At 62.0% G+C, this 15,511-nt stretch overlaps 1 protein-coding gene across 1 annotated transcript in view; it reads left to right on the forward strand.

The window, feature by feature from the left end:
- Positions 1–14,586: 14,586 nt before the first annotated feature.
- MUC5AC (mucin 5AC, oligomeric mucus/gel-forming) overlaps positions 14,587–15,511 on the forward strand; it is a 29,061-nt gene continuing 28,136 nt past the window's right edge. Inside the window, exon 1 of the mRNA XM_046014610.1 lies at positions 14,587–14,659. Within this exon, the coding sequence (XP_045870566.1) occupies positions 14,587–14,659 (73 nt within the window). The remainder of the gene's footprint in view (positions 14,660–15,511) is intronic.

Consider the following 15,511-nt stretch of genomic DNA (forward strand, 5'->3'; position numbering starts at 1 on the left):
TTGGAGCTGGGGTCCTGCAGGTCCGGCTCCTGCCTGGGCTGCCGGGGATGCCGGCGGCTCGTTCCGCCCGTGGCAGCCCCGTGGGTCATATGACAGGGGCACGCTGAGGGTCGGACTCGTGGCAACCACGCTCCCCAGCATCTCCACTGGATCTCGGGGCGTGGCGGGGGTGGCGGCCGGGGGCTCCGTGGGAAGGGCTGTGTGGCCCGTTCTCCACCATCCTGGGCCCGCACCTTGGGGCGTCTGTCCTCTGCCCTGACACCGAGGGCAGCAGAGAACCTGTGTGCCACGGCCTGACCTTGGCCTGTCCCCGCCAATGCTACCCCTCGCGGGCGGTGGGGGCCGAGGCAGAGCGAACCCTGTGCATTCTGGGGACGGTGGCCCTGCTGGGGAGGGACAGTGGCCGGCAGGCTCTGCCCTCCGCATTGCCTCAGCTGAGCAGGCGAGGTAGGGCTGCTCGGGCCCCAAACGCCGTGACCTGACATCCGGGGCCCTTTTGCCTCTGCTTGACCTGCCAGCCCCCCGCCCCCGCCATTCCTTCCAGGCCACAGGCACAGGCACAGCCAGGGCTGGACGAAGGCCGGGCTGGCAGACCACACGCTCGTCACTGCTTACGTAAGCTCTGGTGACCCCAGACTTCCCTGTCCTGCAACACGACGGGGAGGGCCAGTGAGGCCCTGCCCCCCGGGCCGCTCCTGGGGGCCTGGTCATGGAGGCCCTGGAAAGGGCGGGTGTGAGGTCGGCAGGTGGACTGGTGGCCTCCTTCCTGCCCCGCCGGCGCCCCGAAGGGAGTTCTGCTTCGAGCGCCCCACACAGCGGCTGTTCAACAGCGAGGGGATGGTCTCCGGCCCAGTGGGCCGGCGTGGGTGGCCACGGGGAGCCCTTGGTGGGGCAGGACAAGGTCCCTGAGCCCAGCATCCCACGGTCCAGTGGCCGCACAGGGGCTGCCTGGGGCGGCGGCGGTCCGAGACTCGGTGCTGACTCTTCTGGTCACCACCCGTGTGACTATTTGCCATCCTGTCCCCTGAGCTGTGAAGTCAGGGGCAGGGCCACTCCCTGCCTGTCCCTTGTCCTCCTGGGGCTCGGATGGGATGTGCTCTGCTAGTCTGGCCACTGTGGAAACCTGGCTCTGGGCCGCGGGCTTCTGCCCACAGGGCCCGACCTGCCAGGAGAGGCGAGAGCCCAGGCCTTGTGGTCGGCCCCAGGGCGTCGTGGGGGGGTCCTTCAGAGTGCGGCATCTGGAGACCCTCGGCCCAGCTGTCGCCCCCCAGCGCCTTAGCCCCTTCGTGACTGAGGCCTGAGCAGTGGCTGCTGGGACACTGGTCAACCTCCCATGGCCCAGGCTTTGGTTGCGGCTGAGTCATGTTTCCTCTCCTTCCCGCGAGGACCTGGCCCCTCCGACCCGGGGCATGTCCCCGAAGGCACAGGCGAACCAGGCCTTTGTTTTCCCAGGGAGGAGGGGAGCAGAGACCGTATTTTCTGATGTGACTTTTGTTGTCCTGGTGCCAGGTACATGGCTCACAGGCCTGTGAACCCTGCGGGGCCGCGGCCGTGACTCAGGCTTCCCCAGGGAACCCGGAACCACTGTGCCCCGCGCCCGCGGAGATCCTGGGTCGGCTTTGTCACCCTGCGCCGTCATCAAACGCCCGCAAATCCACCACGACCGCAGCAAAGGCCGCGGTTGGGCCCGGCCGCCCGGAGGCAGGTCCCCTCTGCCAAAAGGGCCTGCTCAGACGGCTCCCCAGGAGGCCCCCCGGTGGGTCAAGGGCTCCAGGCAGAACGAGCGCTCCCCTGGGCACCGCGGTGCCTGCAGCATGGTCGAGCTCAACCCGTGTTTGCTGAATGGGAGAAAGAGTGGTCCCACCCACGGCCGCCTGGACGCGTGTCCGTGGAGCCCTCAAGTCCCCAGGCCTCTCGGTCTGCAGCCCCCCACGGTCCTGTCTTCTCGTGTGGACGGCGGCCGGTGTGAGCCGCGAGCCGCGTGCCGCGCAGAGCCGGTGCCTTCCGTGCCTGCGTCCTCTGCCACAGCCAGAGTTGCTGGGGCGGCCGCTTTCCCGTCCTCTCCCTCTCTCTTCATTGTGGAAAACCACTTAACACAATGTACCAGCTTGACGGTTTGTAGGTGCGACTCAGCAGCACCGAGTCCCCGCATGGCGCCCAGGAGGGAGGCGGGGGGATGCAAAGGGCCGACTTTCTGGGCCGAGCAGGTGCGCGTGGTCCGTGAGGTGGCCCCAGGGACAGGCCTCGGCCCCGCGGGGTGGAGCCCTTCAGAACACACCGGGTCCACCCAGCTCGGGCCCAGCGACTGGGGCCTGGAATTTGGCCTCAAGCCTCCCGAGGACTCACCGGGGTCAGGGTCCCTACTGCCCCCAGAGCTGACCCGAATCTGCCCCTTCACGCTGCCAGTGCCCGTGAATCGTCTGTCCCCCAAGTCCCCTGAGCTCCAGAGGGCGGGGCCCCTCAAGGCGGTGGGACGGATGCAGAGGAAGGAATGAAGGGGTCCAGGGAGGCCAGGAGAGGGGAACGGTCCAATGAGGGGCCTGCAGCCTCCTCAGGCCACAGCCAGCCAGGGCACGTGGGGTCTGCTGGCCCGGGTGACACCAGCCCCGCCTGGCGCTGCCCGCGGGGGACAGAGGCCGGACGCACGGGTGGGCAGTGGGGGTGGTTGCAGCGCAGGCGTGACCTTCCTGTCCCTGTCCGTGACCTTCCTGTCCCTGTGCGCTTGGGGGACGTGGCGCCCGCCACACCCCCTCCAGTCAGCTCGGTCAGTGCTGTCCCCTGGGGCAGGCAGGATGGGCGGGGCCAGGCGCCCAGCACCCCCAGGCCAGAAAGGCCAGGAGGCTTGGCCCCAACTGTGCCATGTACCAGCAGTGGCCTTTGTGTGCGGGCACCACTCCGTGGGCACACCGGCTCTCCCAGGTGGGGGGACCCTGGGCCGGGTCGACTCGCCGGAGGAGGCCTTCCCCGGGAGGACCCAGCCGCGCTTGAGGGCAACAACCAGCAGTGTGGCGTAGACAGTGTCCCACGGGGGCCGACCCGCCGGGTCCCCAGCGCACCTGCCGCCAGCCCCACAGCACGTGGGACAACGCCCAGGTGCGACGTCGCTGGCCAGCGGGCCCCTGTGGAGTGTTTGCTCTTTGACACGCTCTGGGTCGGCAAACAGAATGTGCCTTGTTCGGCCCCGATTACTTCTGCGTTCGTGGAGTAAATCCCTGAGGGGCAGTGGTCACCTGCTGCCGGGAGCCGGGCAGGCCTTTCTCTGGACACAGAGGGAGCGACGGACACCGTCCCATCCGAGGGGGGCGAGCAGGGGTGGGCGGGGCTGTGGGCAGATGCACCGGCCTGGGAGTCCTGGTGCTTGGGGACATCGGAGCGGGGACGAGGTGCCGGGCCCGTGTGCCCCTCAGGAAGTGGGCTGTGGGGGTCACGGGCTGTGGGGGCAGTGGGGGCTCCCGGGGAGGTTGGCCCAGCCTCACAGCCAATGCTTCCAGGGCCCGAGGGAGGGGACGGGGCTGTGGTCCCAGAGCGGCCCAAATGTCACCCTACAGTGCCCACTGCGCTGGTCACTTCTCGGTGCTCCCTTGTCTGCCCTCGAGCAGCTTGCAGGGTGCGGGCGTGCCGGCCCCACTCCCCGATGTTTCCCCGGGACCCGTGCCCCTTCAGCTGCCGGCTTGGAAGCACGTCCTGCACCCGCCAAGCTGCTGCACTCCACGGGACTGCTCTCACTCTCCCCACGCCCTTTACCCTGGCAGACAGCTCTGTGGGCAGGGATCTCATCTCCTCCCTCTGCGTGCCCAGTGCCCAGTCCCGGGGAGGGGCCGGGGGCCACGCTGCACCTGCCCCAGTGCTCTCCGTGTCCAGCCGGAGAATGGAGGCCCAGAGTCACCCACAAACGCCCCCTGCCCCCCTGCCCACAGCTGCGTGATGGAAAGGGGTCAAGGGACTTGGTCCTGGTTGCAAGACCGGTCTGTAGACAGTGTCCAGCCGTCCCGGAAGGGGTTAGAGGTCCTGACATTTTCCTGCCACATACGGGCATCCCCGCCAGCCGAGGGCCTGGCCACTTCCATGGATGGAGGTCCTTCCTGGCCCAGCTGTCCTTTAGGTGGACATGGCTCCAAGGTGACCCCCACCGGGAAGGGGGAGGGGACCGTGCTGGACAGCTGCGCTGGGGCAGTCGAGTGAGCCCCTCCCTGTTGCCCTGTCAGAGCCTGGTGTGGGCTTCTCTTGGGCATGGCCTGGATGACCTGGCAGATAAGCAGATTAAGGCTGTGTGCACCCCAGTGCGAGAAATCGGCTTTATCGGGCCCAGGATGTTGTCTTAGGTGGAGCTGGCAGGCCCGGGTGGTGTGGGCGTTCCCAGGCCACCAACGGGCAGCACGGCTCACCCGCACCCCACGGCCGTGGGACGCCAACCCTCCGATGCTGGGGCTTCAGGCTGAGACCTCCCCAGGGCACCCAGGAGCCCCTTCCTCCTCCCACTTCTTCACTCCCTGACCATGCCCGTTCTGAATCTTTGCCCCCAGGATGCCTGCCCACTTCCAGCCCCGTGTCTACCTGTAAGTCATACTCTGTGTCTGAGCCTAGCTGGGACACCCCCCATGAGACCCGCCTCATCCCCCTGCAGGCCGTGAAGTCTCGGAGTCTATCCTCGACCTCCTGTTCCCCTTTCCTGTGTCTGCAGATAGGGGATGGGGTTCTGAGGTCAAGCTCCCAGATTGGGCCCTCAGGCTGAGCCCCAGGAATGCCCATGCCTCCTGGGAACTTGCTCCAGCCTCTGTCACGCTGGGAGACTGGACCTGGGTCCCTAAGGCTGGCCCAGAGCCAGGGTGAAGTCACCAGCTGGGGAGAGGAAAGCAGACACCCCTTCGTCTGCAGCCTTGGCTTCTGCTTGAGGGTCTCAGGGGGTCAAAAGCCAGGTGGGCTGAGGAGCCTGTAGTCGAGACAGGTCCCAGCCCCAGGCAGTGGGGAAGAGGACCTGGACAAAGGTGCAGAAGCTCTCTGAGAAAGCTCCCCATGTCTCCAAGACCTCCGGGAGCCTACTGATGGGCCAAAGGAGGGATAGCCAGGGCCGTGGTCCTGGGCTCAGACTGGGGATCTACCCCACCATCCTCCTCCCACAGTGATTCTCCAGAAGACCCACCTGGATGGGGCCAATTCTCAGGGACTGTCCTGTGGCTTCCCTTCTACGGGCCATGTGGGACCCACCCTTCCCTACCCTTGTCACATGCACCTAGAGCCACAGCCCCGCGTCAGCCTGTTCCCCCGCCCCCAACTAGCATCAGACCTCCTCCAGTGTGGGTCCCACCCGCAGGGCTTGAGTCCGGGCCTGTGGGGAAGATGTGGTCACGTCACATGTTGTCACTGACTCATAACCTGCCTGACTCGTGAGTCTGGGAATGAGTTGAACCCATGGCCCTTATGAGTAGGGCCAGAGGTCCTATGACCCAGAGGTCAGGAGAAGCCATCTCAAAGCAAGCAAGCAACGAACAAGTCAAACCACCTGCAGTGGAAAGATTCATCACTATTACAACAAACATTTCCCTTGAGAAGTGGGGGGCAGAGTTTTGTAGAAAAAAAATAAAAAGGAAAATGAAATATATTTTAGATAATATTAATTCAAGAAACATTGACTCAGCGAAGCAAAAAGTGAAAGATGGATGAGAAAGGTAACAGACCGAGATGAGAGAGGGTGACCATCAGGCAGGTGTACGAAGGAAATAGAAAGACACAGGGAGAGTGGGTATCTCTGGTAAAACCAGTATGGAGCAGGATGACGGTGCACAGCATTGAACAAGCAATGTGGACTATGTCAAAATTTCTTTAGAATAAAGAAGAAAAGGATGACAGGATGAACTGGTGTGAGTGGTCAGTGTTTTTGGAACAGGTCATATCAGACTAGCACGCCTGCCAGTAAGGATGATACACTTGGGACAAAAGATAAAATACAACGGTTTTAAGTATGGGGAGCAACCGAGAGCAGATGGCAACCACATGGGTACTGCCCTCGAGAAAGGAGGCCATTTTGCTGGCTTCCCTCAGAAGAACAGCCTGGGGTTGCAAGGACTCTGGGCAGAGCTCAAGGAAAATGCAGCTTCCTCATGGGGCTCAGGAGTCTGAGGTCCAAGCTCAAGGTTGCCGAGAGACTGAAAGTTAGGGAGGAAGGTACGGAAACTAGGTGGCCACAGGTTATTGGTTGAATTCTTAAACATGGCACATAGTCAGGGGCAACTCTAGCAGCACAGTGGAAAGAAACAGTGGAAGGCTGACAGAGGCAAGAGACGAGTTGAAGTTGGCCACCTTTGAGACACCCGATGAATGGCTTGTACTTCCCCTTAAAACTCCATCAGCACTGCGTCTGGTGTAAGGACAGGAGCTGTGGCTTGGAGTCACTGAAACCCGACACAAAACTGAAAGATGTCCAGATAACGGAGCCTAAAGCATCTTCCCGAAGATCACCAATCCACCAATAATTTGCCTCCTGCTAGCACCAAACAGAACACTCTTGCAACGAAGATGACAGAATCTAAGTCTCTGCCATGTGTTACACACGAGGTGAGAAGAACACGGCATGAGAGTGTGACCCGCAGCCAAGATGAAGAGAATCCCACAGCGATCATGTCTTGAAATTAGAACACAAATTTTTTAAAGTAGCCATTACGAGGATGCGAAGTAACTTCCGAGGAACATGGATACAACGGAAGGAGAAGAGATGAGGAAGTTCAGGAGAGATGCAGAAACTCTGGAAAATGACCAAGTGGAAACCCTAAAACTGAAAAAAAAACTGAAATAACACTCATGCAATGGCTATGAATGAGTCGTCATCGACAGAAGATAGGGTAGTGCGCAGGCAAGAATCAACGAGCTTGGAGGAGGTGAGTAGAAATGATCTCCACTGAGGAATGAAGACGACATGCTTGTTCTAAAAAGTCTCAGTGACCCGAGATAATGCCAGAAGTTAAGCTGATTGTAGAGAAGAGAGGAAAAAGGGGATAGAAAACATATTTGAAGGGAAAAAATGGCCAAATGTTTTCTAATTTGACTAAATGTTAAGGATCTTAGTTCCAAGGAGCAAACCCCAAGAAGAATAAATATTAAAAAAATCACATCTATGCACATGATGGTCAATGTGCTTAAAAAAAAAAAAAAGTAAAAGAAAATCTTTAAAGTGGCCAGGAGAAAAGATACATATAGCATACTGAGAAAACAAATAATAAAGTGGTAGATATAAATCCAATAATGTACAAATTTACAAGAAATGTAAGTGGACAAAACTCTCCCTTTAAAAAGGCAATTACTTTCAGATTGGATACAAAAAAGCATGGGCCAACCATAATCTGCCTGTAAGAGACACATTGTAAACATATGTATGCAGAGAGGTTAAAAGTGAGAGGATGGGAGCATGTGTGCCCTGTGATTGAGAATCACAAGGAAGCCCAAGTGGCTACATTACTATCAGACGCAGTAGACTTCGAGACAAGGACTATTACCAGAGATAAAAAGGGTCATTTTACAATGTTAAAGTGCCAATTCACAGGAAAGCATGACAATGTTAACTATGTATATGCCTAATGACAAAGGATTAAAACACACCTAGTAAAAATTGACAAAATTTAAGGGAAAAATGGATACATCCATCAGATTTAGAGAATTTAACCCCTTTTCCCTCTCAGTAATTGGTAAGCAAATAAACAAAAATCAGTAAGGCTGGCAAAGACCTGAAAGACACTATGGGCGGACTTGACCTATTGTGTTTTAAATCTACCTGGGAGTCCCCAATACATGTCCTTTACATGTCCATGTGGACCGTTCATCAAGATCTTGAGAACATCACCAGGCTATAAAACAGGTCAATGAGCTTCCAAGGACTGAAATCACTACAGTACGCCTTCTCACCGAACTAGAAATTAACAAAAACCAGTAACAATAAGACAGCGAGGAACTATTTGAAAATGAAGCAACATAGTGAGTTCTAAATCACTTATAGATCAAAGACGTCACTATAGACCTAACAGAAACTGTAATATGTGGGCAAATATAAATGAAAAAAATGTTTCTTACTTTCTTTAAAGGACTAGTAGATCTTTTTTAAAAAATTTTTAAATTTTTAAAAAAATTTTTATTTATTTATTTGACAGACAGAGATCGCAAGTAGGCAGAGAGGCAGGCAGAGAGAGAGGAGGAAGCAGCTCCCTGCCGAGCAGAGAGTCCAATGCGGGACTCGACCCGGGACCCTGAGACCATGACCTGAGCTGAAGGCAGAGACTTAACCCACTGAGCCCCCCAGGCACCCCAAAGGACTAGTAGATCTTTAAATTAAAAATTAATTATAGGAGTTTATGGCACATGTAGTGGTTAAAATAACACTAGTAACAGTGAGGAAGGAGGGTAAATGAAATCAGCCTGTTCTTTTCTTTTTTCTTAAGATTTTTATTTATTTGGCAGAAAGAGTGAGAGAGAGAGAGAGCGAGAGCACAAGCGGGGCAGAGGGAACGGGAGCAGCAGGGTCCCCACGGAGCACGGAGCCCGATGTGGGGCTCCACGCCAGGATCCTGGGATCATGATCTGAGCCAGAGGCTGATGTGTCCTTGACCGAGTACCCCAGGGAGCTCCGATGCCAGCCCAGCAGCTGCCCGACTGCAGGACCAAATGTGAAGGTTGAGGGGGGCCAGCCTCCCACTCCCACCAGGCTGTCGGGGGGCGTCCCACACTCCGGCAGAGTCAGGGCGGGAAGATGAGCCCGTCCCCCGGGGCCAGGGCAGGGGAGCAGTGCCCATGCAGCCATGCCCCTCCCAGCCAGGGCCGCATCAGTGGGCAGAAGACAGGACATCGTCCGAGGAAGGAGCAGAGAGCCGCTCCCCAGAAGAGGTCCCCTAAAAGCTGTGAACTATGTGAACGGAGCACGGGTGAAACCGAAGGGAGACTTACACAAATCGACAATTCCTTGTGGAGACGCCACACACCCTTTCCCACAGCGGATAGAAGCGCTGGTCAGGAAGTGAACAAGGATGTGGAGGAACTTGATCCCGTGGGCCAGCAGGACCTGACCGGCGCGTAGCCAACAGCAGCAGAGCGCACACGCCCCCCGGGCGCCCACAGGGCGTGGACCGAGGTGGGCCACATCCTGGTCACGGAACAAAGCTCTGCACGCTGGACATGATGGAAACCGAACTGGGCAGGCTTTGTCTCTGACGACAGAGTTCGGAGCCAGCAACGGAGACTTAGCCAGGAACCCCCAAGCGCTCAGAAACCCAGCCTGAGGAATCCACGGGCCGGGAGGGAGAGTCGGGGGAGCACAAGGACACACTGAGCCGCGTGAAAATGAAAACACCACGTGTCAGAACCTGACACAGGGGCGAGGGGCGGGGGGCGGGCAGAGAGGCCTGGACACAGAGCCGTGCACCGGGCCACTCTGTTGTGCCTGATGTACCGGCAGAGACAGTGGCGCAGGGTCACCCGCCATCGGGTTGGACTCCTGTCCCCTGACTGGGGCACTTGGGTCCCCCAGGAAAGCCAGGGCAGGGCCCCACTCATGGACAGAGCAGAGAGGGGAGAGCGAGGTGCTGGCTGGCCGCTCACGGAGAGGAACGGGGTGACACCCGTCCGCCCGGGGCTGCGGCTTGCGGGGACAGGGTAGATGCTCTAAGTGGCCCCTTGTCTCTTCCTGTCAAGCTGCCTCGGCTCCAGGGCCACAGGGACAGGGCTTCCCTGCCCGGCGCGAGCCTCTGAGCCGGGTGCGGTGGGGGGTCTGCAGCCCATCGGGGCCCCCAGTGCCTGCCCTCCCTGCCTCTGTGCGGCCTCGGCCTCGGGCCCAGGGTCAGAGGGCGTGGCTGGCCTTGGGAGTGGAGGCCGGATGGGCCGGTGCGGGGGGCCTCTGTTGCCCCCAGGGCTCCTGAGAGCTCCTGGGGTCTGTCAGGGAGAGGGTCAGGGCCCCCCCACCCAGCCCTGCTGCGGGGACGCCACGGCCGTCAGAGATTCCGGGTGCGCCTGAGTGTCCGCATGCCCCTGCTTTGCTGGGCGCGAGCCCTGGGCATGAGAGCGTGTGGAGCTGGTGCCCGCCGGCCCTACGAGCCTCGGGGACGCCGGCCCAGCCCCCTGCCTCGGCCCCCTCCATGCCTTTGCGGACTTCCCTGGAGACCTGGCCGCTTTATTGGTGTTTTATGGGAACCTGGGAATTGGTAGGCGCAGAAGCCCCTCTGGCTGGGGGGGGCTGGACGGGGCTGAGGGCGGGATGACCCCCGGGGGCCAACAGCAGGCGCCCAAGAGTTTGCGGCCAAATGCCTCCGTTTAGGTCTGCAAGGGTCTGCCTAACCATTCACGGTCACTGTCTCCGGGCAGGGTTTTGCTTAAAATTTTTTCCAATTGAAAAAAAATTGTGGTAAAATACATGTAACAAAATGCCGTCTGTCTCCAGAAGCTTCTATCCTCCCGAGAATCCACCCCCTGAGACACCGACCCTCAGCCCTCCCCTGGCCCCCGGCACCACCGTCCACTCTCTGTCCCTGCGAATCTGGAGACTCCAGGGACCCCATCTGGGTGGGATCCTGCAGTATTTGTCCCTGTGTCTGGCCTGTTTGACTCCGCATCACGTCCCCCAGCTCCATCCAGCTGTGGCCGGTGTCAGCGCGTCCCTCCGTGTTCAGGCCGAGGGACAGCCCGGCGTGTGGACGGACCGCGTGGACGGATGGACCGCGTGGACGGACGCAGGGCTGCTTCTGGCTTCCACTGTCGCCAGTGACGCCGCTCCGAATGTGGGACGCACGTGTCCCCTGACCCTGCTTCTAGTTCTGAGGCTGTATCCGGAGGTGACGCTGTACTTGTTGCAAATAGGACTTCATGCTGTGATGACGACCTTTCAGGTTTGCTGGGAGTATTAGACGGACCCCGCACCCCTGCGCCCCTGCCGTGAGGCTGCCCCGGGGTCCACACTCCATGGGAGCCGCGGGGAGGGTGGAGGAGGGGAGCACAGTCTGTCCGCCTTGGGCAGGCCCCAGCGCCCGGTGGGGAAATGGTGCTGCGGACCAGGGTGCTTGGTGGGGCTGGTGGCCCCTTGGGGACAGGGGAGGAGTAGTGTGAGCCTCCCCTGACCCCGGAACACTAATGCGTTCACCTTCAGGGAAGCCCTACCAGTGCGCAGTGGCCTCCCCCACTCTCACAGACCCTTGGGGCTCCAGGGGCAGGGGTGGGGCCCTGTGGGTGGGCTGGTGCTGGGGACGTGGGGGCGGGGGGGCCCGTCCTTCGGCCAGACCGTGGACCGCGGCAGCCAGGACCCAGCAGCCAGCCCAGCTCTCCGGAGGAATTGTATTTGTTCAGTGATTCAGATAAATAAACACACGCACGAAGGTTTCAAATCAGGGCCGCCCCACCAGAAAACCAAATTTACTCTCCGCTCCCCTTCTCTCTCCCGGGAGAGCACACCCCTGACCCCCAGCCCATCGGGCAGCGAGGGTCTCAGCCTCCTGCCCCGGTGGCCCACCGGGAGGCTGAGCCCAGCTGCGGGCGTCGAGGGACAGCTCTCCCCGGGGCCCCAGGGCCAAGCGGGGAGGGATCAGTGGTCCTTCTCCCCGTGAGGAAGCGCTTGGCCTGGAGACACCCGGGCCCACACCTGCCCTTTGTGTCAACAGCCGCAGATAATCAGTGGCTCCCAGAGCCCCAGCCCACGGCCCACTTCCTCCTCGGGGTTGTGAGGGACGCGGCCTGTCCCGGTTGAGAAATCACTCCCTATCACCGGGACAAGCGGTTATCCTTCCGCAAATGCCCGTTTCCCCATCTGTGACGCCAGCAAGCGCGGTGCCTGCGCGGGGCGTGGGGGCTGGCCGGGGCCCTCCCACGACCCTCGGGGGTATCCTGGGCGGCAGGAATTTGGGCACTGCCAGGAGAGGAAGGCACCGCCCCATTAACCGCCGCGGGGCGAGACTCAACGTACTTCGGGGGAGCCACGACCCCCCACTCATTAAATATACAGAAAGTCCAAGAAAGGACAGAGCCTGGGCCTCATCTTCAACCCCTAGAGGGGAGGCGGGCTCACGCCCCACCTGTAGGGCCCTTGCTCCCTGCGGGGCTCTGCTCAGGCCAGATCCCGCCTGGAGGGCTTCGTCCTCACCGGGGTCAGCCTCGGACCAGCCACCGGTGACGAAGAGGCCGTCTGATGGCCACTTCCTGCCCCAAATCTGAGTGGCCCAGTGATAGCAGTGGCAGCAAGAGCCCCACTCGGGGACACGGCCGAGGCCTGCACGCCACTCCTCTCGTCGGCAGGGCAAGGCCGGCTAGATCCTGTGAGGGCCGGACCCCGTCCCATCGCCCTGGAGTCCAGCAAGCCCATCACCATCAGACCTGCGGCTGGGACCCTGGCAGTGGCCGTTTGGCCCTCAGGGATCCCAGGGGAGCAAAGGCTTCTGGGGCCACTGCCCCGGGCCAGGCCTTCCCCTACATGTGCCCCTGTGCATGGCCTCTGTGCCGTGGGGTTCCTCGGTGTGTGACCCACTGCCTGCCAAGCTTCCCACGGACCCTGTCGGCAGACGAGGGGATGGAGGCTGAGAGAGGCCACAGCCAGCCATAGGCTCCCCCTGTCCCCATTCCAGCCCTCCTTGAGCAGGAGGCCCTCTGAGAAGGGGCAGGGTGTAGAGTCACTGCCGTGCGGCTCGGGGAACCCCAACCCCTCATCTTCCACGGCCCCCTCCATAGACTTGGCTTTGGCTCTGTGCGTGGCTGTTCAGTGGACGATGGTGGGGGCCAAGCACCAGGTGCTCCGAGGACAGATGCTCGCCCGTGACCCGCCCGGGGCACAAGGTCACAGCGAAGAAGGGCCTCGAGGTTTGAGGGTAGGCGGCCAGTCCCACCCTTGCCCTGACTCCAGCGGCCTCCCCAGGGGTCCCTCAAGAACCCCAAAAGCGGAGACGTGAGCAGATGCCAGGCCTGGAGCCTCCCAGGCTGTCCTGCCTGGACTTCAAAGTGCCCGGTAGCCCGGGTCCTGTGGTTCAGGTCGCGCCCCAGGAGGAAGCCTGGGTCAGCTGGGCTGTCCCGGACCCTGGCTGTGGTCACAGACACTTTCACGGCCCTGGGCAGTGCCTTGCGGGAAATGGTGGTGGGATGAGCCTGGGAGGGGAAGTTAACGCCAGGCAGGGACCTCCTGTGGCCTAGAGGTGCCTGGGCAGCCGCTCAGGGCAGAGCTGTGCCCGCAGCTTCCTGGGTGGCCCAGCCTTGTGCAGGCAGGACACGTCCCCCGGCAGCCCAGCTGCGGACTCGGAGGAGCAAGGGGTCACGTGTGAACTCCGGCTTGAGCCCAGCGCCAGGAGCATGGACCCTGCTGGGCCTGTGCCTTCCTGCCTCTGGGGAGGCGTCTGTCCCTCACACTCCCCTCAGCCAGGGTCCTGGCCCCGCCCACAGACCCTCGAGGCCTTGCCTCCCACCATGCACTGTCCTGCCCACCGAAGACTCATAGCACTTTGGAGCCAGTCCTGTCCACCCTGCCTGTCCCCGGGGACTCCGCTGCCCTGCTCAGCTGCAGGTGACCCGGTGTCCAGCTCCAAGGCCCAGCAGGGGAGCCTGGGAGGGGATCGCAGCAGGCTCTGCTGGGGGCCGCACCCACTCACTCCCGTCAGGCTCCCGTTCCTGCTCCCACAGATCCCCCGCGATCCCACAGATCCCCCACGATCCCCCGGACGCACGCAGAGCTCTCTCTCACAGGACCAGGGCCAAGTCAGGGCACGGGGAGGGGACGACTCAGAGACCGAAAACCAGGTTGGGACGGGCCCCTCCGTGCAGGAAAGATGCTCAGAACGGCCCAGCCCAGGCCTCCCCACTGCCTTTGCGCCTGTGTCCCCAGTGGGGACCTCCGGGTGGGGCGCACCTGCAGTGCATGGAGCTGCTGGGCCGTGGGGAGTGCGGCCGCCTCGTGCGGAGAGTCCAGCGCCGTTTGCCCCAAAGGACCTGACGCCCACACACCCGCGGTCTGGGGCCAGGTGTCCGCTGTGCTCTAGGGCCGGCTCAGCCCACCTGCTGGGGGACTTTGGGGGCAAGCCAGTGGGCAGGTCCCCGGCCCTCCCAGTGGGCACGGCCACTTCCACCCCTCGTGGCCACGAGGCCACGTGTGACCCAAGTTGCCCCGGGGCCTACTGCTGCCTGGAGCCAGAAACGGGAACGAGAAGCCCGGCCAGGGTCCGAGGCGGTACCAGGCTGGGCTTGTACTGTGGGCCTGGGTCCTGTCGCTGGGGGTGCTGCCCGCAGGCCTCTCCAGAGAGAGTGAGGCCCCGGCAGCCCAGGGAGTCGTGGGGTCAGGGTCCACAGACGCAGCAAAGCTTCAGGGGTGAGCGCCATGGCAGGAGGGTTCCTCCAGGCCAGGACCGGGGAGCCCGCGGGAAGCTGAGCCCCACCTGGCAGCTATGCCCATCTCTGCCTGTCCCCGGCGGCCGGCCAGCCCCAAGCCCATGCCCACTGTTTACCCGGGTGAGGGGAAGACCAGGCCCTGCCCCGCCCTCCCACGTGAAGCTGCTGGGGCCGGAGCCAGCTCCCGGGGCTACAAAAGGCCCCTGCCCACTCAGGGCCTTCCTTAGACGCTGCCCCTGGGGCCTTCTCCCCTCCCTCCACAGGATGGGTGTCAGCGGCAGGACGCTGGCCCCGCTCTGGGCCCTGGCCCTCGCCCTGGCCTGTGCCCAGCACACAGGTAAGGCTCCCACTGAGCGGCTTCCAGGGCTGGTCCCGACCTGGCAGCCCAGGGGTCCCCCACATTCTGGGGCGGCCCTGGGGCCGGGAGGGTGGCAGACAGCTCGGCGGCCTGGCCCCCGCCCCGGGGAAGCAGGGCGTGTCCGTGAGCGGCTCCCGGCTGGACCCGGGCCCTGGCGCTCGCTGTCTTGTGGGCTCCAGCTTGTGGGTTTGGGGATCTCTCGGGGGCTGCGGGGGCCCACGTGGGAGAGGGGCCTCCGGGGCTGAGCCGCTCCCCTGAGGAGGGGGAGAGGAACCCGTCATCTCTGAGCCCCCCGACTGCCTCCCCGGCCGGCGGGCACACCCATCCGTGCTGATTTCCTGCTGCCTCTGCCCCTGCCAGACCTTCTCTGAGCCGGTCCTCGGGGCCCTGGGACCCCCTCACTGCACGCCCCGGATCACCAGCTCATTTTCCCCGTCTGGGTCTTGAGAGGGGTCTCCAGGGGACCTCAGCCTCGGGGAGCGGGTGTGATCGTGAGGTTGCTGTGAGGACGCTGGGTAGAGGCTCCCGGTCCCCCAAGGCCTCCTCCCTCCCAGGTTCGCACTTCCCGGCCTCTGCGTCCCAGGGGACAGCTGGGTCAGGTGACAACGTGCTCCTGGAGGAGCTGCCGCAGGCAGGGGGACAGCATTCCTGAGGCCCTCAGCACCATGGGGACCTCGACGTGCGTGCCCGTCCCTACTGTCCCTGGCCTCCTGCGTCCGGGTGTGGGGCCAGCTTCTGCTGGCTGCTCCTGGGGCACCTGCATCAGGGATGAGTGTGGACTGTCCCCTGTGAGGTCAGGAGCAGGGCCAGGCGGCCCCACCCCACTCGACT

Source organism: Meles meles, chromosome 8 (assembly GCF_922984935.1).
Source record: "Meles meles chromosome 8, mMelMel3.1 paternal haplotype, whole genome shotgun sequence".
NCBI lineage: Eukaryota > Metazoa > Chordata > Mammalia > Carnivora > Mustelidae > Meles > Meles meles.